The 24597-nt window shown below is 42.0% G+C and overlaps 1 protein-coding gene and 1 pseudogene across 1 annotated transcript; one reads left to right on the top strand and one right to left on the bottom strand.

The window, feature by feature from the left end:
* Window positions 1-467: 467 nt before the first annotated feature.
* LOC132005490 (vomeronasal type-1 receptor 4-like) lies at window positions 468-1987 on the bottom strand. The gene has a single exon (XM_059382679.1). The coding sequence runs from the start codon at window positions 1442-1444 to the stop codon at window positions 506-508; it is 939 nt and encodes a 312-aa protein (XP_059238662.1). The 5' UTR covers window positions 1445-1987; the 3' UTR covers window positions 468-505.
* Window positions 1988-8074: 6087 nt separating this feature from the next.
* The window catches only part of LOC132005851 (vomeronasal type-1 receptor 4-like), a 16886-nt pseudogene continuing 363 nt past the window's right edge, over window positions 8075-24597 (top strand).

Genomic DNA, 24597 nt, shown 5'->3' with positions numbered 1-24597 from the left:
GATGTGACTTACCTACAAAACTTAATAACTGGCTCCCAGAAACACCACTGCCTGAGAATGGACGTTTCCTCCAGCTCCACTCAGGCTATTCTTTATGTAGTGGGGACATTGTTTTCTTCAGTTAGAGGAATGACAGGACCATGCTCTACCCCATGTTCATACACCTTTTCTTGAAACTGTGTGCCAGGTTCCTTTCTTGGAAATTTATTGCATTAGATTGAAAGCCACACACTTGAAGACTGCTCTGTAATATCCAGGTTGTGTCAAGTCCTGGTGTTTGTTATTGCGTCAATTCTGTACTCCTTTACTGGAAGTATTAGGAAAACTTCAATTATTTAAGTATTTAGAAGATAATGGTGTTTCATTACAATATTGTCATAATTTATTGTTTATTTTTAAGAAGATGCTCGCATGTCCTGTTTACTGTTGTCTTGGATTCATTTTATTTAGGACCCTGAGGGGGATGAATGAATTGGCAACTGTACATTGTAGATATACATACAGTTTACATATTTCTCCTAAGATAAGGGGATTTTATATTCCCTCTCCAGGCAAAGAGGAGCCTGGGTACCTTGGAGTTGTGGCTCATGAGCAGAAAGGGGCTAATAGTTGGGAAACACACAGCTGTCATTGTAGTGACATTCACGAGGATCCAGCCAGGATTATCAGAAAGAGCCAAAATAACTTGAAAGACAGAGGAGAGGGAATAAAAGTAGACAAAGGTGCTCACCAGGAGAAGGATGGTTTTGGTGGCTTTGGACTCCGGGGAGGACCTGGCAGAGACAGTTCTTCGTATATGTTGGACCTGCTTCTTATGCCTGAACAGGATGAAAACCATGGTGCCGCTGGCCCAGAGCATGAGCCCCAAACATAGCATGTCAGGGAGTGAGAGCAATACTGCATGCAATGAGTCTGTGGTTTTTTCATGACGAACTGAAGAACAGTATCCGAAATTCTTTTCACCTGTGATGTTTTTGTCGCTCGATGCACTAATTATATACACAGGGAAAATGGCATTTACCAGCATTTGCAGCATCCAACACAGGAAAATAGAGGGAACAATGTACTTGGGAGCTTTTACTTTAAGCTTTGCCCACCAGGAGTTTGTGGGGCTGATCGTGATGGCCTGGTAGACACTCAAGATGCAGATGCTACCGATGGATACTCCCCTCCCCATCCTGTGAAGAAAGAAAAGAAGTTTGCATCCAAAGTGGCTAAGGATATGTTTCCACCCAAATGCTGCCATGGTCTGGGGGACTCCTTTACAGAGCAGAGCTAAGATGTTGGCTACAGTCAGGTGCTTGTGAATGAAATCTGTGGACCTCGACCTGTAGTCAGTGAAGGAAAGGAGGATATAATGATAAAGAAGTGAGAAATTGCCCAGGATGCCAACCATCGTCTGTGTTAAGAAGATCAGTCCTACCACCAGTTCGCTGTTGGCCATTTTCTCTGTTCCCGGACACTGTTAGTTGCCTGCTGAGCTAAAATGTCCTTTGTGGGAGCGCGAGGCATGGGCCAAATGTATCACATCAGCAGAATTCCAGTATGTTCGCCCTTCCCTTCATTCCCCCTTGGAAACACAGCCTTCCAAGGACTGAACATAGAACTTTTAAGAGCACTTATAATGTAAAATCTGTCCTGTGAGGGCACTCATGTGAGAACTTCTTCATGCTTCACGACCCTATGAGGCCAGGACTACTGTGGATGTAACTAAAAGAGGAAGAGAACAGACATACAGAGAGGCCAGTTATTTTTCCACATCTGTTCCTTCAGACTGTGTGGGGACTGAGAACCGGTTGGGCTGGAAATGGGGATAGTTCACTGAGCGACCATGGTCTGCAAGAAAATAAGGTCGCTGGAGCACCTGGGTGCCTACGTCGGTTAAATGTCTGCCTTCGGCTCAGGTCATGATTGCAGAGTCCTGGGATTTAACCCCACATCTGGCTCCCGGCTCAGCGGGGAGTCTGCTTCTCTGCCCCTCTCCTGGTTTGTGTGCCTTCTCTCTCTCTCTCCCTCTCTCATGTTCACTCTCTCTCAAGTAAATAAAATCTTAAAAAAAAGAAAGAAAGCTCAGTAGCTGTGTTCATCAAACAATCCAGATGTACAGTTAGTTTTGATTTGCCACCTTATGGTTGATTGTAGAGTGGTGATAGTCTATAATTTTCATTACAAGTTTCCATTAACTTGTGATGATTTACTGGACAGGACAATATCAATTATGGGTAAAGTGTTCAATATCTTAGTAAATGTACATGCACTGTTAGTAGCAGAACATTGCAGGAATCTGTCCTGTTACAAGTTGTATGTAGTGCATGCAAGACTGGCTTGATATCAAGATGGCCACAGAAAGACTCATTTGCTTTTATGTCAGGAATAAAGTATAATGGTAGCAATCACAGGAATCGTTGAATAATCACAAGTAATTCTTTAAACTTTGGGACATAAAGCACTAACACATGATAAAAATAATAATAGTGTAAGGCAGAAATTAAGTTAGTATTGATTTCAAATGATATACTCATCCATTTATTAATACTTCAGTTAAGTAAAGCTATTAACAACACACTCAGATTTGTGAATGATATAACCATAAGACACTTCACTGCAAATTGGCATCTGTAAGGCATATATTTTTATGCACTCTCTATGTCTAAGCACTGGGTTTTTATATTGCCAGTAGAATAACTTTTTAAAGATTTTATTTATTTGTTTGACAAAGAGAGAGGGAGAGAGAGAACAAGTAGACAGAGTGACAGGCAGAAGCAGGCTTCCTGCTTAGCAGGTAGCCCAATGTGGTACTCAATCCCAGGACTCTGGGATCATGACCTGGGCCAAAAACAGATGCTCAACCAACTGAGCTACCCAGACGTCCGGAATAATTTTTAAATGGGTGGAGAGAACATGATAAACACCTGACAGCTACCATCTGTAATGCATCATTGTTATGTTACCTGTTCCTTACTTGTTCATTTCCTAACCTTCAAAATGAATGTTTCGCTGTCACTGACAGATTATGGAGATTTCCAGTGCAGGCTCAGGTAGTGTCCCCAAAATTTAGTGGTAGATCCAGAGTTAGAGGACCCCTGTCCATTCAAGCCATTACCATTTGGATGATACTTTCCTCACAGGGTCACATGTTTCCTGTACATGCACTATATTCTTCACTACAAGCATGGAGGTGTCACAGGTGCACCGCTAGCAACCCTGAGCATTTAGTCTACAATTCCTAGGATGTGGCTGTGCAGAAGGTTGATTTTACAGCTCAGTCTTTAAGGACCCAAGAATCAGTGAGTATTCATACTTGCAGTAAACACACCCCATCTCTTTACGAGCTGAGTTCAAGCCTCAGAATTACTCCACCTTCCTGCATGGCTTTCAGAATGAATCAGCTGATACACAGAACATTGTCCTTTTCTGATACGATCACTCACCCAGATTCTTGAGACGCCTTTTCTTAAATGGACACCACCTCTCAGTTTGAAGTAGAAATCCTTACCAACACCTTCCTGCTGCCGGGAGCTGCTTACTGTGAAGGGCATGGCAGCCTGTATGTGTGCGGGAGGGGGGCAGTCAGACCCTGGGATATAAGCTCATGATTCTGTGAGGTCTCCACCCTCAAAACTGCAATTATTTCATTTGTAGCTGCACTGGGAATATGAGTTTGGGAACTGAAGATGTTTCTGAAAAATTTCCCCAGTTGTTAATTACAAAAAACAATTATAAGTTTCTAGTTAGAACCCCATAGGAGACTATTTGAGTATTTGTGAGAGGCTCTTTTCTCCTTGGTCTCTCTGTGTAGACAGGGTCTTCTCTGAAGGACAGCAGCAAATACTGAGTTCTGACACATGAGGGACTTGTGGCCAGGTGTGTGAGTCTCACTGGATTCCACACTTCCCAGAGAAGTTTCTCTACCCCGAAACTTTGTTAATCTTCTGACCACAGAACTGAACCAATCAATTAGAGAATGAGACAAAATACCTGGGCAGAATATTCAGAGATACAAGTAAAAGGAGCAACATGATGTATACAACACAGTTAGAAATTGTTTCACAAATCAAAGTTAATGAATTTGGTCTTGTTTGAACAATTCAGTGCCAGTAAATAGGATCATTGTTTAGGAACATGTGCTTTACCATAACTGACCTCTCTTCATAAGAAATACAGACAGAACAATATCCACAGAAGAAAGAACGAAGTTTCTAAAAGAGTGTTTCAGATTTAAAACAGAAGACCAGATGGCTCAACTAGAAGATTTTACAAGATTTACAAGATTTTGGATGAGCCAACCCTCACCTACTTAATTTAAGAAGATCACACAGTTACAACAGTTCTTTACTGTGTTGTTGTTGTTGTTGTGTTTGAATTTGCAGTAATGAGCTCTTGCTGCTTTGGTAAGAAGATATACAAATTAGGAGTTGAAACTGATCCTTCGCTTTTCCCTACAAACAAATCCACATGTGATGCAAGTTCACTGTGCAATGAGCAGTCATTTTCAAGTCAGAGCCATTATGGTGGGCAACTAAGACTGCACACAAACATGAACTCATTTATCCACTTACATGCAGATGGAAACACACGTGTGTATGCACACCCACATTCGCATATACTCACATACTAGTAGACACATAGTCACTCATGTACTTACACAACTGCAGTTGAAACTCACAAACATTCAGGCACACATAAAGCTAGCTCTCATCGACCTTAATGTTCACCACACCTTCACACAAATAGTTCACATTCATTATCACACAATTGGCTAACACATTCATCATGACATGTTCATATACAGAAGAAGAGTTATATCTCCAGACCTCTGGATGCCAGAAATGGGGCCCCTTTTTATAATTTGTATTCTTCCAAGCCTGCAACAATCCACAAGGAGAATATTTTCAATACACAGCCTTAAAAATTTCTTTGAGCATTACAACCCTAGGTCATGTCATGTGGTGGGAATGTTGGAGTATGTGGGGTGGGGAAGTTCATGGGAGTCTGATAGAGCAGGTGAGAGAGAAGGCACAGGGAAAGAAGGGCATAGGGACAAGACAGTTATGCCAAGGTCTTGGGTTGAAGGGAAGGAGAGTATAGAAGAAGAAAGAATGAGGAGGGATAAAAGACAACTGTGTTTGATGTCACAGAGAACACTGCCACATTTGAGGGTGCAAGGACACAAAGTGTGCCAGGAAGTGAAGGTATGGGGTATATTGGGATCTGGGTAAAGCAAGGTTTCACGGGAATAAAGGAGAAAACAGGGATGGGCACTTCGTAGGGAAGACATTCATGGTCTGTGGTTGGTGAAATTCATAGGAGTCTTACAGGATTTAAAACTTGTTTGGAGTGGAGGGAGAGAATATGTGGGGGTTAGGTGGACCTTGAAGGAAGAGAGTGTGGTCCAAGGCAGATAGAGAAGGTTAGACGAGGAGAGGATTAGGAGAGTTTAGGAGAAGAGACCTTGAACATGAGGACTGAAGCAATAGAGGCACAGGACAGTGAGGGAGCCAGGGAGCCAGGAGAAAGGGTCAAGGTGATAGAGGTGGGGTAATGGGTGTGGGTATGGATTGGGTTCATATAGGAATTGAGACTGGGACACTGGATGGTGTTGGGCATAGAGGACCCAGGGGGAGATACTGGAATTGGGAGTGGATGTTTGGCAAGACAAAGAAGAGTCTGGATTGTGTGGTTTGTGGGAGTGATGGAAAGGGAGGAAGATCACCTTGGAGTCCCTGGAATAGTGATCATGTAGAAACAGTATCAAGAAGATGACAATAAGGAGATGGTGTGCAATGAAGAAGTCTGATGGGGGCTGAGCAGAGGTGAGGAGTGCATGCAGGTTTAGCAGGTGACTCCAGCTCCACGGGTGGGGTCGTCGAGTATCTAGGTGGGAGATGGGTATGTGGGGTGGGGCAAAGGAATGACGGAGCTAGGAGGGATGGTGGTGGCACAGGACACATTGGAATCCACTCTTTGACCCCCATTCATTAATTCCAGCTTCATGGTTAAATCACAAGTGTCAAGCAAGCTTCTAATTTCATTTAAGTGGCAAAACTCTTGCTCATATAAAATGCTCCACCACATCATCAAATAGAAAATATAGTATAGGAGTGAAGGTGCCATTTTGGATAACAAAACTCAGTCCTTCCTGGGAAAATCAGAAAAAGGATGAGACCTGGATGGGTCAGGCTGGAGAGGCTGTTTACTGGTATTCCACATTGCAAGTGTTGGGAAGACCTGTCCCATCCCAAACTCTACATTATTGAAAAACTGTTATGGGTCAAAGAAATTTTATGCCACAGCATATAATTTTTTAAAATTTTATTTTATTTTTTCATTGTTCCAAGATTCATTATTTATGCACTACACTCAGTGCTCCATGCAATATGTGCCCTCCTTAATACCCACCACCAGGTTCACGCATTCCCCCCACCCCTTCCCCTCCAAAACCCTCATTCTGATGAAGATTCTTTTATGTGTTGTGACATTTGTAAAATCCAGCACTTTAATTATCTGAGCTTCAGTAACTCTTATTCATGGGCTTTATTGTAAGAAAATAAACCATGGGCTACCTGAAAATTTAAAGGATATTCCCCCCAGGTGTTTCATCATAAGAAACCATAAGAACTACATAAAAAATTAATGACCTACTGCATGGTGACTACCATAACAAAACAAAAAAAGTTTTAAAAGGAAACCATAAGAAGAAGGAATCACAGGTAATAGAGTTGTAGATTGATAATGTTTAAATTATTTTTCATTGCAGAAATTCCACTGATTTCTTAATACAGATCTCCAATTTGGGGGTTGCTCCCTTGGTTTAGTTATGACACCAAGTAAAAGGGATATAGGAAATTTAGAGTTACTTATGAGATGATCTTAACAAAGAGATGTTATCCCCGATTTTCTGGTGCATCCCAAGTAATTCCATGAGTCCTCGAGTGAGAGACCACACACAGATTTGACAGAAGAAGAAATCAGAGATTTGAAGCATGCAAGGGATTGAACAGACTTGCTGTCGTGGAAGCTGAAGTGTAGGTGAGCACACGTAGAAACTGTAAGAAGGAGATAAATTGTACCAACAACCTAAAAGATTATGGAGGTGGATTCTTCCCCAGACTCTGGAGATTGAAACCCAGGCTGATTGACACCCTGATGTCAGATGGTGACCCTAATCAGAGTACCCAGCCAAGGTCCCACATGTTTTTGATGTAAGTACTGTTTGAAAATAAATGTGTATCTTGTTACAGATTAAGTTATTAAGGAGTAATATCAGTGCAACAGACTAAATATTTCTTCCTCCCCACCCCAAAATCACACGGTGAAACTTAATCCCCAGTTTGATTGCATTTGGAGAGGGGGTTTGGGGCGATGCATAAGTGATGAGGATGAGCTCTCGTGAATGAGAACACTCACGTTGTAAAAAACGACCCCAGAGAGCCCCTTCGCGGTGAGTACATAGCGGTAGGATGGTATCTATGAACAGAGCAGGGCACAGGAGACGGTCGTTCTGAAAACCTCCCAGGTGATCCTAATGGGAATCCAGCCTTGAGGACTGCTTAGCCAGACATTGCCTCTCAAAGGGTACGTGAATCTCCTGAATTCCTGTTGAAACCGAATCTATAGGAGAACCCCTCTCTGAAAGACTGAGGCACAGCCGCGGTAGGGCCCACGAATAAGCCTTTTCAGCACGGTCCCTGAAGGGGCTGATGCTTCTCCCCCCAGAACCCTGTTTCCACAGCATCCCCCCACACCAGTCCCTCCTTCGGTAGCACCAGAGAAAGAAAGGACACACCCGACCCCTACATACTACCGTCAACATCTCAACATAAATACTGTGGGTTCCCTGCATTTAGCAAAAGAAAGGGAAGGAACGGAACCAGGACTGGCGATTCCGGTAGGGAGGAGGGGCTGCTATAGCGAAAAGTCTGAAGACCCCACCTGCCAAAGCAGGGTACGGAGAACTTGCAGGGTCTAGGTCCTAGGCGGGGCGGGCCTTCGTGGGTGGCCTCTGCGCAAGCGCGAATGTGGGTGTGGTTACTGGCTTCCTGCGCATGCGCATTTGGAACCAGGGTCAGGTGACCCTCGCGTTTTCCCAGTTGGCTTCGGCGCTACTGCTCCTTTCGCTGTCCGCCTGAGGGACCGCGTTATAGCAGCGGATTCTCCTTTTGCGAGGTTAGTTGTCAGGGAGTGTGGGCTGATGTAGGTGTGGTAGTGCTTGGGGGTCCCGAGGAGGGAGAGGACCTGCGTGCTGTCGGCCGCTCAGCTCAGAGCTCGCAGCGGCTCCAGAGCCTGCACCGCGCGATAGGCGGAGGTCGGGGTCCTGTGAGAGGGACTGTTTTGGACCAGAGTCTGGTGGCACCGTTAACCGTGTGTATTCAGTGACGAGTCCCAGGCCCGTGGTGCCGCCCTCGAGGTCATCTAGAGTTTAGGGGACACTGGTTTCAGGTCCCGGGGGTGGGGCGAGCGACCACAGCTTTGCGCCCCATGGAGCGCATGCGCAAGGTCCTGGGCTGGGAGGAAGTGGGAAAGGGGGAAGTCTGGGACCCAGAACACGTGGGAATGAGAAGATGGGTTTGTGCTTCATTTATTTATTTATTTTTAGATTTAATTAATCTATTTGAGAAAGAGCACGAGCAGGGGAAGGGCCAGAGGGAGAAGGGTTTGTGCTTCAGACTCTGCGCGAAGAGGGCAACCTGAGTCCTGGTCTGTGGGCTTGGGGAGGATCTGGGTCTTGTGGGTGGTGGAGGGGTCCAGATGTGGGGGGATCAGGTGTGGACTGCAGATCCTAGTTCTGACGAGGGCAAGATGGGCCGGGAGACCTGGGCACAGGTATGCGGCCGGAAAGGTCGCTGCGCTGAACCAGCATTTTTGGGAGGCCTTCACAGCTGCAGCTTGGTGGTGGGGCTGTCTCCCTGCTGTCCAGGCACGGCACCAGTGTTGGCTGCACACAGACTGCGCCGCTGTCCACGCGGGGGCACAAGTGTTGGCTGCACGCAAAGCACACGACTCATCATGTAACAAGTCCCAGTGACGCTGGCTGGAGTAGACCGGAGCTAACAGCCTGTGCAGGAATGCCAGACCTCCAGTCAGAGAAGGACAAATACCATATAGTCTCAGTCATATGCGGAATCTAAGAGGGAAAACAGATGAATATGTGGGAAGGAGAGAACAAGGAAAGTTGAGAGAGAAGCCATAAGAGATTCTTAATGATAGAGAACAAACTGAGGGTGGATAGAGGGACATGGGTGGGGGAAGGGCTAGATGGGTGATGGGTATTAAAGAGGGCACTTGTGGGGCACCTGGGTGGCTCAGTGGGTTAAAGCCTCTGCCTTTGGCTCAGGTCATGATCCCAGAGTTCTGGGCTCGAGCCCTGCATCAGTCTCTCTGCTCAGCAGGGAGCCTCCTTCCTCCTCTCTCTCTCTCTGCCTGCTTCTCTGCCTACTTGTGATCTCTGTCAAATAAATAAATAAAATCTTAAAAAAAAAAAAAAAGAGGGCACTTGTGATCAACACTAGATGTCATATATAATGATGAATTACTAAATTCTACTCCAGTAACCAGTATGATGCTGTATGTTTAAGAAGTTGAGGGGGTGCCTGGGTGGCTCAGTGGGTTAAAGCCTCTGCTTTCGGCTCAGGTCATGATCCCAGGGTCCTGGGATCGAGCCCCACATCGGGCTCTCTGCTCAGCAGGGAGCCTGCTGCGTCCTCTCTCTCTGTCTGCCTCTCTGCCTTCTTGTGATCTCTGTCTGTCAAATAAATAAATAAATCTTTAAAAAAAAAAAAAGAAGTTGAGGATAACACAAAGAAATGGAAAAGCATTCCATGCTCATGGATTAGGAGAACAAATATTGTTAAAATTTCTGTATTACTAAAAGCAATCTACACATTTAATGCAGTCCTTCTCAAAATACCATCAGCGTTTTTCACACAGCTAGAACAATCAATCCTCAAGTCTGTATGGATCCACAAAGACCCTGAATAGCCAAAGCTATCTTGAAAAACCAAACCAAAGCTGGAGGAATCACTATTCTGAACTTCAAGTGGTATTACGAAACTATAGTGATCAAGACGGTATGGTGCTGGCACAAACAGACACACATAGATCAATGGGGCAGAAAAGAAAACCCAGAAATTAACCCACAGCTGCATGGTCAGCTAATTTTCACCAAAGCAGGAAAGAGCATTCAATGGGAAAAAGAGGTTTTTAATAAAACTGGAAAGCAACATGGGAAAGAATGAAACTGTACCATTTTCTTACAGCATACACAAAAATAATTTCAAAAAGGATGAAAGGGCTAAATGTGAGACAGGAAACCATCAGAATCTTACAGGAGCACACAGGCAGTGATCTTTTTGACCTTGCCCATAGCAACTTCTTACTAGCTACATTGCTGGAGGCAAGGGAAATGAAAGCAAAAATAAACTACTGGGACTTCAACAAGATCAAAAGCTTCTGCACAGCAAAGGAAATAATTAACAAAACTAAAAGGCGACCTTCAGAATGGGAGAGGAGTTTGCAAGTGACATATCTGCTAAGAGTATCAAATATATTGTATGATAATATATATCATATATACATACATAAATGTTTTATATACATACATTTGATATATATCTTATATATACATATATATGTATGTGTATATATGTATATATTTGGTTGATATATACATAAACCAACCAAAACACAAATAATCCAGTTTAAAAATGGGCAGAAGACATGAGTCGACATTTTTCCAAAGAAGACATACAGATGGCTAAGAGACATGAGGAGATGTTCAACATCACTCATCATCAGGGAATACCAGTGAAAATTAAGATGAGCTGTCACCTTACAGCTCTTAGGAATGGCTAAAATTAAAAACATGAGAAACAACACGTGTTAGGAGGCATAGAAAGGGGAGGCCTCTTACTCTGTTGGGAATGCAAACTGGTGCAGCCACTCTTTAGAACAGTATGTTGGTTCCTCCAAAAGCTGAAAATAGGACTATCCTATATTCCAGCAATTACACTACTAGGTACTTACCCAAAAGATACAAAAATAGCTATTGCAAAGGATATATGTGCCCCTGTGTTTATAGCAGCATTATCAACAATAGCCAGATTACAGAAAGGGACAAATGTCCATCAGTTGATGAATGGATAAAGAAAATGTGTTATACATATATACAATGGAGTATCACTCAGTCATAAAAAAGAATGAAATCTTAACATGTGTGGTGACATGGATAGAGGTAGAGTGTATTATGTTAAACGAAATAAGTCAGAGAAAGACAAATACTGTATGATTTCACTCATATGTGGAATTTAAGAAAACAGATGAGCATATGGGAAGGGGGAAAAGAAAAAAAGGAGAGCATGAAACTGCCACAAGAGCCTCTTACATGTAGGGAACAGACAGGGTTGAGGGAGGGAGGTGGATGGAGGATGGACCAGATGGGTGATGAGTATTAAAGAGGGCAGTTGTTTTTATTTGTTTGTTTTCTGTTCGATAGAGAACTCGAGTAGGCAGAGTGGCAGGCAGAGGGAGAGGGAGAAGCAAGCTCTCCCCGCTGAGCAGAGAGCCCAACAAAGGGCTTGATGCTGGGACCCCCGTATCACGACCTGAACTGAAGGCAGACAGTTAACCAACTGAGCCACCCATGCGCCCTGAGGACACTTGTTCTGATGAGCACTGAGTGTTGTATATCAGTGATGAATCACTAAATTTTGTTCCTGGAACCAATATTGTAGTGTATGTTAACTAACTAGAATTTAAATTAAAACTTGGAAAAAAGGTAGTGGGATGTTAGAACAACTATTTTGCAACCATGATCTGATAATTGACTCAGGTAAAAATCATCAGTAGATGCCAAAATACTTCGAAGAGAGATAAGTTGTTCCAACAATGTCAAAATATCACTCCAGGGGCACCTGGGTGCCTCAATCCATTAAGTCCAATTCTTGGGTCAGCTCAGGTCATGATCTCAGGGTCATGAAATCAAGCTCCCAGTGAGGCTGTGCACTCAGTTCAGAGTTTTTCGGGATTCTCTCTCTTCCCTTTGCCACTCCCCTTACTTGCACACACACCACACACACACTCTCTCTCTCTCTCAAAAAAAAAATTAATAAAATCTTTTTAAAAATTAAAAATTCACCAGGGAATCCATCAGGTCCTGGGCTCTTGTTTTTTGGGAGGTTTTTGATCACTGCTTCAATCTCGTTACTAGATATTGGTCTATTCAGGTTGTCCATTTCTTCCTGGTTCAATTTTGGGAGTTTATAGTTTTCCAGGAATGCATCCATTTCCTCTAGGTTGCTTAACTTACTGACATATAACTGTTGATAATAACTTCTGATGATTGTTTCTACTTCCTTGATGTTCGTTGTGATCTCTCCCTTTTCATTCATAATTTTATGTATTTGAGCTTTCTCTTTTTTCTTTTGGATTAGTGTCGCCAATGGTTTATCGATCTTACTGATTCTTTCAAAAACCAGCTTCTAGTTTCATTGATACGTTCTATTGTATCTCTGGTTTCTACCTCATCGATCTCAGCTCTAATCTTGATTATTTCCCATATGTGTGGAGTTGGTTTGATTTGTTGTTGATTCTCCAGTTCTTTAAGGTGTAGAGACAGCTGCTGTGTTCTGGATTTTTCAGGTTTTTTTGAGGGAGGCTTGGATGGCTATGTATTTCCCCCTTAGGACCGCCTTTGCTGTATCCCATAGTTTTTGGATCGAAGTGTCTTCATTCTCATTGTTTTCCATGAATTGTTTCAGTTCTTCTTTGATCTCCTGGTTGATCCAAGCATTCTTAAGCAAGGTGGTCTTTGGCTTCCAGGTGTTTGAGTTCCTTCTGAACTTTTCCTTGTGATTGAGCTCCAGTTTCAAAGCATTGTGATCTGAGAATGTGCAGGGAATAATCTCAGTCTTTTGGTATCCGTTGATTCCTGATTTGTGACCCAGTATGTGGTCTAAAAATAAAAAATATATATTACTCCAGCAATTACTTATTAATGAAGCAGGGGAAAAGCACCTTGAAAATTAACAGGTCTAGTAAATGGTATTATAACCAAATAAGAAAATTTAGTCAGCAAGTATAGAAGATACTTATAACCTTTGCCTCTGAGGTGATGCCCTTCGTCTTTTAATTCCCATACTCTTCCCAGCTGACTTCATCACCCACACCCATTTTGTTTCCTTAACACCATTATCCCTCCACCAAGGTTTCAGCTCTCTTTTAACCCTCTGTCCTGGACCACTAACCATGTCCAGCCCATCCATACTCCAAGAACATAGTGTCATATCATATTTGTTGTGGTTTTTCATATCAGTGCTATTTGAAGATTCCAGCTACCAAGCAGTCAGTTCCCCTTGTTAAGCAGCTGACCAGTCCATGCTTTAACCACTTCCCTTACTGGACTCACACAAGCTGAGCCACTTTGCAGCAGTTGTGACCACCCAGGGTCAGGTACCAGACAACCAGGAACAGCTTTATGTTTTGAGCTTGTGAAATGCTTCAAGTCAGCCAGTTCAGTGGGAACTCTAGAAAACTAGCTCCTCTCACTCTGCTTCCACACATGAGCTGTTCTATGGCTCTAGCTTCTGTTACCCTGTCCCCATCCATATATAGCGCCCTCCCTCCAGCATGGTCCTGCCTGGCATCCTTCTCCTTTTGGAGCTGTTATTAAGAGTTCTGCCTTTTTGCCAGTCATGTGTCATAGTGTTGTCCACCATCAAATAACATTGAAATCCTACAAAATGTGTTTCCTGCCTTCTGTTCTCTAAGCCCACATGGACATGAATTGTCCTGGGCTTTCCCACCTTCCCCTTACTGTCGCTGATTATCTTCCTTCATTTTCCCCCTTGTTCTTATAACTAGTGTAACACTAGGTCCACAAACTAATGTCTGCTGTGTTACACCTTTAACTTCCATGCACATTGTCCCCTTGTTCCATCAAGACCTGCAATGCACTTGAAACATCGTGCACCCTTTAAGCCCTGTGTGTCTTTTTATCCTGCATACTCTCACACCTCCCACACTCTGTATACTCCTGTTAGTAATTGGATTCCTAACAGGATGTTTATCCCAGAATTCATATTTCATAGTCCTAATAACTAATACATCAGAATGTGGAGAATGGGCCTTCAAAGAGATGATGAGGCTAAAAATGAGGCTGTTGCAGTGCATCCTAATACAATATGACTGACGTCCTTACAAGGAGAGGAAGTTAGGAAATAGCAGCAATGCAGATATGCAAGACCAGAGAGAGGCTGTGTGAACAACACGCAGGGAGAAGCTGGCCATATTCAAGCAGGCATAGAAGCCTCAGAAAAAACCAACTCTGCTGACCCCTAGATCTTGATTTGTCACCTAAAAACTCTGAAGAAATAAGTTTCTGTTGTTTATACCATCCAGTCTTTGATATTTTGTCATGACAGCCCTACTGGACTAATACTGTCCCATGTCACCATGTTTCATTGCTTTGCCCTCTTCCCCTCTGCTCCTGTTCTGCTATGTTACAGCTCATGAACTGCCTTTCACCACCAAATTTTTCCCCACACCCTGCATTCCCATAGCAGAGCTCAGAGAAGTTTTGAAATGCTACACAGGTAAAATGTGCTCCTGGCATTCGGAAGGAGTTCAGTTGTAGACATGGCTCCTCTTTCTTGCATTCACAGACTTGGACATAGGAAAAGAATTATACAGACATTTTTCTGAGGAGCATACACCTGGTGACTTTGTGAGGGTTTTTGTGAAATTGAGTAGGACATTGGTGTTTGGGTGTGCATTATGAGTATGTATGTATGTGAGTGTGAGTCTGTATGTGGTCAGTGTGCACATGACTGCGGGTGTGAGCCTATATATGCCAGGATGGGAAAGACTATGTGCGTGTGTATTTATCTTGAGTGTGCATACTATGTGTGTTTCTGAGTGTGTGAACATGTATGTGCATGTTCTTTGTGTTCGCAGAATGGGTTGACAACCATATGGCTCTATTCCTGTACTGGGATATTGGATGAGTAGGAAGAATATAGGGAAAATTTGGCAAAACTTAACAGAGGTCTGTCCTTTGCCATATCACCCTGGAAGATAATCTCCACCCCTTGTAATGTCATGCTCACAGTATTGCCTTTGTTTATCTCAGGGAATGGCCACCAGACAGTCTGATAGTGGTTTATGAGTGGAACTTGGGCCATGCAGTGTCAGGTCCACTTCTGAAGTAGCTGAACACAAAATAAATAAGCCAGACTTCCCTAGAACAGGAGAATAAATAGCTATCCAGTCAGTATGTGATTGAGCTCCAGTAAAAAGTGTCAACAACTAGGTTTTGGTGGGCATCCCTGGTGGCAATATGCTTATGAGTATTGTCAAATATCGATGTCTGGAGAATAACACACCCATCACTTCACAGAGGGGACACTGGAACTCTCATACTTTTTCTGGACCCTACCCCATATATTTCTTCCATGTCTAGTATTAATCTGTATCCTATCCTTTCAGATACAGATTAATAAACCATAGTGGTGAGTACAATAGCTCTCGGTGACTTATAGGAGTCCTTCTGGAGAATTCTGAAAATGGCACATGGTTTTAGGAGTCCTGAACTTGAGCTGGTATCAGAAGTAGGTGTGTTCCCATTGAACGTTTAAAAAAAAAAATTGGTATGATCTGGTTAGAATGGCTAAAATTAACAACTCAGGAAACAATAGGTGTTGGCAAAGATTCGGAGAAAGGGGAACCCTCTTACGCTGTTGGTGGGAATGCAAACCATTACAGCCACTCTGGAGAACAGTATGGAGGTTCCTCAAAAAGTTAAAAATAGTCCCCCAAATTCATTTTCGCTTTTGTTTCCTTTGCCTTTGGAGACATATCTTGAAAGAAGTTGCTGTGGCTGATACAGAAGAGGTTACTGCTTATGTTCTCTAGGATTCTGATGGATTCCCGTCTCACATTGAGGTCTTTTATCCATTTCGAGTTTATCTTTGTGTATGGCGTAAGAGAATGTCCAAGTTTCATTCTTCTACATACAGCTGCCCAAATTTCCCAGCACCATTTATTGAAGAGACTGTCTTTTTTCCCACTGTATATTTTTTCCTGCTTTGTCAAAGATTATTTGACCATAGAGTTGAGGGTCCATATCTGGGCTCTGTACTCTGTTCCACCGGTCTGTGTGTCTGTTTTTATGCCAGTACCATGCTGTCTTGGTGATCACAGCTTTGTAGTAAAGCTTGAAATCAGGTAACGAGATGCTGCCAGTTTTGTTTTTCTTTTTCAACATTTCCGTAGCAATTCAGGGTCTCTTCTGATTCCATACACATTTTAGGATTGTTTGCTCCAGCTCTTTGAAAAATACCAGTGGAATTTTTATCAGAATGGCATTGAAAATATAGATTTCTCTAGGCAGTATAGACATTCTAACAAAGTTTATTCTTCCAATCTGTGAGCATGGAATGGTCTCCCATCTTATTGTGTCTTCTTCGATTTCTTTTATGAGTGTTGTGTAGTTCCTCGAGTAGAGATCCTTTACCTCTTTGGTTAGGTTTATTCCCAGGTATCTTATGGTTCTTGGTGCTATAGTAAATGGAATTGATTCTCTAATTTCCCTTTCTGTGCTTTCATTGTTGGTGTATAAGAAAGCCACTGATTTCTGTACATTGACTTTGTATCCTGCCACATTATTGAATTGCTGTAAGAGTTCTAGTAGTTTGGAGGTGGAGTCTTTTGGGTTTTCCATATAAAGAATGTTGTCATCTGCAAAGAGAGAGAGTTTGACTTCTTAATTGCCAATTTGGATATATTTTCTTTCTCTTTATTGTCTGATTGCCGTTGCTAGGACTTCTAAAACTATGTTGAACAGGAGTGGTGAGAGTGGGCATCCTTGTCATGTTCCTGATCACAACGGCAAGGCTGCAAGCTTTTTCCCAGTGAGGATGATATTTGGTGTGGGTTTTTTATAGATAGATTTTATGAAGTTCAGGAACGTTCCCTCTATCCCTATACTTTGAAGCGTTTTAATCAGGAAGGGATGCTGGATTTTGTCAAATGCTTTTTCTGCATCAATTGAGAGGACCATGTGGTTCTTCTTTCTCCTCTTATTGATTTGTTCTATTACATTGATTTGCAAATGTTGAACCATCCTTGCAACCCAGGGATGAATCCCACCTGGTCATGGTGGATAATCTTTTTAATGTGCTGTTGGATCCTATTTGCTAGGATCTTGTTGAGAATCTTAGCAACCATATTCATCTGTAATATTGGTCTGAAATTCTCCTTTTCCGTGGGGTCTTTGCCTGGTTTGGGGATCAGGGTAATGCTGACTTCATAAAAAGAGTCTGGAAGTTTTCCTTCTGCTTCTGAAGCTGCTTTTTTGAAACCGCTTCAGGAAAATAGGTGTTATTTCCTCTATGAAATTTTGGTAGAATTCCCCAGGGAATCAGTAATGTCCTGGGCTCTTATTTTTTGGGAGGTTTTTGATCACTGCTTCAATCTCATTGCTAGATATTGGTCTATTCAGGTTGTCAGTTTCTTCCTGGTTCAGTTTTGGAAGTTTATAGTTCTCCAGGAATGTATCCATTTCATCTAGGTTGCTTAACTTATTGGCATATAATTGTTGATAATAATTTCTGATGATTGTTTTTATTTCCTTGGTGTTAGTTGTGATTTCTCCCTTTTCATTCATAATTTTATTAATTTGGGTCCTCTCTCTTTTCTTTTGTGTTAATTTGGCCAATGGTTTATCGATCTTACTGATTCTTTCAAAAAACCAGCTTCTAGTTTCATCAAGATCAAAAGCTTCTGCACAGCAAAGGGAACAGTCAACAAAATAAAGAGGCAACCCACAGAATGGGAGAAGGTATTTGCAAATGACAGTACAGACAAAAGGCTGATATCCAGGATGTATAAAGAACTTCTCAAACTCAACACACACAAAACAGATAATCATGTCAAAAAATGGGCAGAAGACATGAACAGACATTTCTCCAATGAAGACATACAAATGGGTATCAGACACATGAAAAAGTGTTCATCATCACTAGCCATCAGGGAGATTCAAATCAAAACCACATTGAGATACCAGCTTACACTGGTTAGAATGGCCAAAATTAACAAGACAGGAAACAACGTGTTTTGGAGAGGATTGGAGAAAGGAGAACCCTCTTACACTGTTGGTGGTAATGCAAGTTGGTGCAGCGACATTGGAAGATGTGGAGATTCCTTAAGAATGTGGAGATTCTTTAAGAAATGTGGAGATTCCTTAAGAAATTAAAAGTAGAGCTTCCCTCTGACCCTGCAATTGCACTACTGGTTATTTACCCCAAAGATACAGATGTTGTGAAAAGAAGGGCCATCTGTACCCCAATGTTCATAGCAGCAATGGCCACAGTTGCCAAACTGTGGAAAGAACTAAGATGCCCTTCAACGGATGAATGGATAAGGAAAATGTGGTCCGTATACACTATGGAGTATTATGCCTCCATCAGAAAGGATGAATATCCAAGTTTTGCATCAACATGGATGGAGCTGGAAGAGATTATGCTGAGTGAAATAAGTCAAGCAGAGAGAGTCAGTTATCACATGGTTTCACTTATTTGTGGAGCATAAGGAATAACACCAAGGACATGGGAGAGGGAGAGGAGAAGGGAGTTGGGGGAAGTTGGAGGGGGAGGTGAACCATGAGAGACTATGGACTCTGAAAAACAGTCTGAGGGTTTTGAAGGGGTGGGGGGTGGGAAGTTGGGAGAGCCTGGTGTTGGGTATTAAGGAGGGCACGTATTGCATGGAGCACTGGATGTGGTGCATAAACAATGAATTCTGGTACACTGAAAAGAAATTTTTAAAAATTAAAAAATTTTTTTTAAAAAAAGAAATACTTGTTAGACCCTGTATGATTTCATGTCTTTTCTAAATTCTTAGGTAACGATGCAGCTTAGGAGACAGAACTAAGCATGAATTCGATCTTAGTGGCAGAACTTCTCAGGGAATCGGGGACACCTGTGAGATACGTACATCTCACCACCAGTCCCTTGAGTATTTATTGCTCCTTCCATGTGAGACCCTGTCTACCATCAGGGATCATGAAAAAGTAGGTGCCTCTCTTAAACCATACAGTGGTCTCCTTGGAGATACTCACAAACTTGTAATTGGGTTTGGTAATTAGCAGTGGGAAAAAGTTTTTCGGAGATATTTTCAGCTACTGAAGCCTGCACTCTCACTGCCATCCTGTGTGAAATGATAATTGCAATTCTGAGGGGAGTGGAGGGGAAGTCTTATCTTGGGGTCTGGCTGCCTCCCTCCCTCACATACTGGTTGCCATGACCTTTACACTGAGCCCTATCCATCGGGAAGGAGTCTGGTGAATATTTTCTCTTTCAGTTTGAGAGAGCCTGTAAGGGAGCACGTCTAAGTGTTCACATCTGTGAAAGGGATTCTGTGGGTCAGGACAGTTTTGGGCAAAGCTGAACAGGGAGGTGGAATCATTCCTTGGGTATGAGCCAAGCTTATAAAGAGAGATGAGGATCCTGGACCCTGGACCCACACCTGATGGCTCCTGATGTGATTTACTAAAATCCTCTCTGAGGACACTTAACTCATGAAAATCCCAGTGATAGCAAAGAGTTGTTTGGAAGGTGTGTAAGGACTGTAGTTATGAAATCCATCTTCTGTTCACATTACAGGAATCAGATTAAATTTTCAGTCTTCTTAAAGGTGTACTTACAATGCCTTCATCCTTCTAATACTGAGTAGATTAGAGATGTAACAGTTTTCTGATCTATAGAGATCATGTAGATGAATTTGTTTCCAGGATATTAAAAAAATTTATTTTATTTTATTTTATTTTATTTTTTTAAAGATTTTATTTATTTATCTGACAGAGAGAAATCACAAGTAGATGGAGAGGCAGGCAGAGAGAGAGAGGGAAGCAGGCTCCCTGCTGAGCAGAGAGCCCGATGCGGGACTCGATCCCAGGACCCTGAGATCATGACCTGAGCCGAAGGCAGAGGCTTAACCCACTGAGCAACCCAGGCACCCCTAAAAAGTTATTTTTAATCTAACACTGAATATGTGACACACTGGAGATAGTAATTGTGCCGCTACTGAAACCATCTGAGGTGTCATGTCTAGGAAGAGACTGCTTTTTCTCCTGAAGGTGGAGACAGCATTTAAGGAAAAGGTTGCTACAGGATCAGACAAGAGGCGTTAGACCACATGAATCTTGGTTTGTTCTTTCTAGCTTAGTAATATTCTAATATCAGTCCCAGTCTCAGAACTGATTATGATTTTAACTTACATGATGCACACAATTCCATATTCTTAGATTCCATTTTATATGTGTCTTATATTTTAATCTGTTACACTTCTTGCCCTAGTGCTAATAGTTTGACTCAGTGTATGTTTTGATAAATACCTCAACATTTGAAACAATTATCAATAAGTTTTCTACTTCTCTTTCATCAAATAGTAGTATTTCCTAGAACATTGCTTAGAAAACAAAGTAATATGATGCTTTAGTTTGTGTGATGGAGGCCATGAATTTTGTTCCTTGTGCGACAGGAAATGACTATACTGTCAAAAAAGTATTGTTTAGTAGATACTGTGTTTACCCAATATGTCGGCATAGGGATGTTTGACGTAGAATCAGCCTATAATTGGGGACCTACACTTCATTATGATACTAAAACTTTATTTATGGGGCTCCGGGGTGGTTCAATCAGTTAAATGTCTGATTTTGGCTCAGGTCATGATCTCAGTGTTCTGGGACCTAACCCTGCGTTGGGCTCCATGCTCAGTGGGGGCCTGTTTGTCTCTCTCCTATTGTCTCTCCCCCTGCTCATGGGTGCTGCCCCTCTCTCTGTCCCTCTCTCTATTTCTCTTTCAAATAAAATCTTTTAAAAAAAATAGAAAACTTTATTTATGTATCTTATTCACAGAGAAAATATTCTTAGTGAAAGATGGATTCTTGTTACAGCTGAGATTATAAAATAAAATACAACTGATAGGAAAATGGAAGAGTATGAAATGAAATACAGGTCTGGATTATTTGAAAGCACAGGTGACATGCTTTGTTCATAGAGCACAGAGGTTCGGACACTGTTTTGGCACCAGCCGGCTAGGCTCTAGTCACTAGTTGGCCTTTAATTAACCACCATGTGAACTTAGACAGATTGCTTTACCCTCTGTACCTAAGTTGTCCTTATCGCTACAATGAAAATAATGTCAGCGCCTACATCCTGCAGGTAGGAAAATAGAAGAGATTCCAAATTTATGGCTTGATAGCTCTGATTCACGCATTTTATGGGCTGTTGGAAGGTTCTTTTTTCCACAGTGGGAAGCATCTTAGCAGAGCCATGCTGAAGTAAACGTGTTTCCCAGAGTTCATGGATTTCAGTTGATATGATATTTGTAGCCCCCAGAACCTGTTCCAGGGTGGGATCTTCTGATTTTGAGGAACTTTACAGTCACTGGGATCTGTCAGAATGACTCCAGGGTTTAGTCACGAGAATGGTTTCCTCATCAGACATTGTGATTGGTTCTGGGGATTTTCTCACTTCTTTCTCCCTTTTCTACAGGGAATCCAAGATGAGGTCCCAAGATGTGATCCTTATCTGAGTATAGTTGCTTATTGGTCATTTTCTTTTACAGGTGTCTCGGGATATTCGCAGCATTTAATTGAAACATTCTCCCATGAGTTTTGAGTACACATCAGTTTGCTATCCTCAAGAGTTGGCAGGGTGTGTGTCCATTGGTACCAGCTGCCTCTTCTGCATCTCCAATCATCAGGAGCAGCCCTGGGACCTCCAGGTGGGTGAAAACGTGAAACCTCCTCAGGATATTGGGATTTCCGTTTTCTCTACTGGACCTTGTATGTGTTGGTAAATATCCTTTCTCCCATGACAGAGCAACAAACTCATCAGAAAGAACAAAGATTTAGGATGCTTCAGTGCACAAAATCTCAGACTTACTCTAAGTAGCAATGTTACAGTTCTGTGATGTTCATTGTTGGGCTCAAATCTAAGCATTTAGGTCTATAAGTTTCTTTCTGTACAGACTCTGTGGGCAGGCTGAACACATTCACAGGAAGAACCTTCTCATCTCCGTGCAATTTTACTTTGGTGATTTGTATTTTAAAAAGTAAAGTTATGTACATTTCAACTGTGCAACTCACTGGGAGTTCACAAGTGACCCCACCTATGTACACAGTTCCTAGATGAGAAACAGAATGTTTTCAAACCCCCAGATATCCCACTAAGTCACTATTCCCATAGGCATCATTTTCTTGGCTATATCTGTAGGATTGGAATGTTTGGGAATAAGTTCATAAGTTTCCAACATTTGAAAGATTAGATTACTTTTGTTTGTTCCATACTTAACATAAATGGACTTATCCTGCATGAAATGTGTTATTATGATTTCTTTCTCATGCCATATGACTTTTCAAAATTTATCTGTGTTGTTTCATATTATCGTTGGCATTTGGCTTTGCTGTAGAAGACTCCATGTGAATATGAAACCATTCATGGATTGCTTCTCCTGTTAATGAGAAATCGGTTTCCTGAGTTTGGGCTGTTGTGAGTAGTGAGTAATGCTGGTATGTAAGTTCTGTAACCAGTCTTTTGGGGATACCTGTACAAATTTTTGGTGAGTGTATTTGTGGGACAGTGAAAGTAGATGGTACTACAGTTTCCAAATGTTTGTACTAATTTTAACACCCATCAGCAGTGTATGAGATTCTTGGTTGATCCATATCTTTGCCGAAATTTCTCTCACTCTGAGTTTAGATTTCTGGGTAGTGTTTGATGGCACCAGGCAGTAGTGTTATATTTGAAATTTTTCTAACTACAGACATTGAACATTTTCACGTGGTATCTCTTGAATAACCTCTTTTTTGAAGTTTTAATTTAAATTCACTTAGCCAACATATAGTACATCTTCAGTTTTGGTATAATATTCAGTGATTCATTAGTTGCATATAAGACCGAGTGCTCATCACATCATGTGCCCTCCTTAATGCCTATCACCCCGTTACCCTGTTCCCCCACCCACCTCCCTTTCCACAACCCTCAGTTTGTTTCCTGGAGTCCAGAGTGTCTCATGGTTTGTCTCCCTCTCTGATTTCTTCCCATTCAGTTTTCCCTCCCTTCCCCTCTGAGCCTCTGCACTATTCCTCACATTCCACATATTTCATTTAGCACAATACCCTCCACAAGTGTTTGTTGGAACGGTTTCTCTGTTGTTTATTCTGCTGCATAGTCTTTAAGAATTCTCTGTGCTAATTATAGATTGTGTGTGTAGTGGGGGTGTTTTGATGAAAAACCCCTCTAAATTTACTATAAAATCATTTTCCCATGTGATTAATATGTTCAGTGCTGTTTAAGAAATATTTTGTTCAGGGCGCCTGGGTGGCTCAGTGGTTTAAGCCGCTGCCTTCGGCTCAGGTCATGATCTCAGGGTCCTGGGATCGGGTCCCGCATCAGGCTCTCTGCTCGGCAGAGAGCCTGCTTCCCTCTCTCTCTCTCTCTGCCTGTCTCTCCATCTACTTGTGATTTCTCTCTGTCAAATAAATAAATAAAATCTTTAAAAAAAAAAAAAAAGAAATATTTTGTTCAAAGGCCAAATAAAGGGTTTTTTTTTTAAACTTTTCTCAAAAAACCTATTATGTCTTTGAAATTTAGATCAGCAATCTATTCACAATTGACTTGGTTTATGGTATGAGTAGTGATCAAGTTTACTCTTTTTTCCAATAGGGCTAGTGAATTTCAACTTCTTCTAAAAATCTTGTATTATTCTTTCTTTCCATTTGGTCTCATTTGTCATTGCCTCTCCCAGGTTAACATCCCCTCATCCCTACTGCTGATTTTTACATGAAATGTACTAGATCTCCATCTCTTCCCATCTCTGACAGTTTTGGAAGTCGAGCAGGAGTGCACAGTGAAAGTGAATCTGGGTGTCAAAATTTCAGTTGGCCTTGTTGCTCAGAGGAATGCTTGTTGCCATAATTTTTAGGAAAACATGTTGAATGACAGAATATCTTCCAGGAATTTGATAATGGGAATAATCTTCTTGTCACTGATGATAGTTGGAATTGTGGGTCATTTTCTTTTTTACCATTACCTGTTCCTTTTCCACACCAAATGCAGGGTGAGGTGTACCCATTTGATTCTCAAGCACCTGATCATATCCAACTCCATGGTCATTCTCTCTAAGGGAGTCCCCCAGACAATGATGACTTTTGGGTTGAAACATTTTTCCAGCAAATTTGGGTGCAAACTTCTTTTATATGTTCAGAGAGCGAGCAGGGGCGTGTCCATTAGTAGCATCTGCCTCTTGAGCGTGTTTCAGACCATCATGATCAGCCCCATGAACTGTTGGAAGGATCTTAAAGTCAAAGCCCCAAAGTATATTGGCCTCTCCATCTCCCTCTGCTGATCATGTACATATTTGTAAATTTAATTTTTCATGTGTATGTGTTGTATGTGTCTGATAATTGGAGCATGAAAAACATCACAAACAAAGGCTATTTACGGTACTGTTTTACTATAGATCATGAGACAATCACAGCCCCAACGTATGCACTGTTGAGAATACTCTCTGAAGTTTCATTTTCTGGGCTCATGATCT

The sequence above is a fragment of the Mustela nigripes genome, chromosome 17, assembly GCF_022355385.1.
Source record: "Mustela nigripes isolate SB6536 chromosome 17, MUSNIG.SB6536, whole genome shotgun sequence".
NCBI classification, from domain to species: domain Eukaryota; kingdom Metazoa; phylum Chordata; class Mammalia; order Carnivora; family Mustelidae; genus Mustela; species Mustela nigripes.
This window is presented reverse-complemented; position numbering and strand designations above follow the sequence as displayed.

Excerpts from the sequence above, each read along its gene's own strand:
- LOC132005490 (XM_059382679.1), bottom strand. The coding sequence starts at position 1,444 with ATGGCCAACAGCGAACTGGTGGTAGGACTGATCTTCTTAACACAGACG.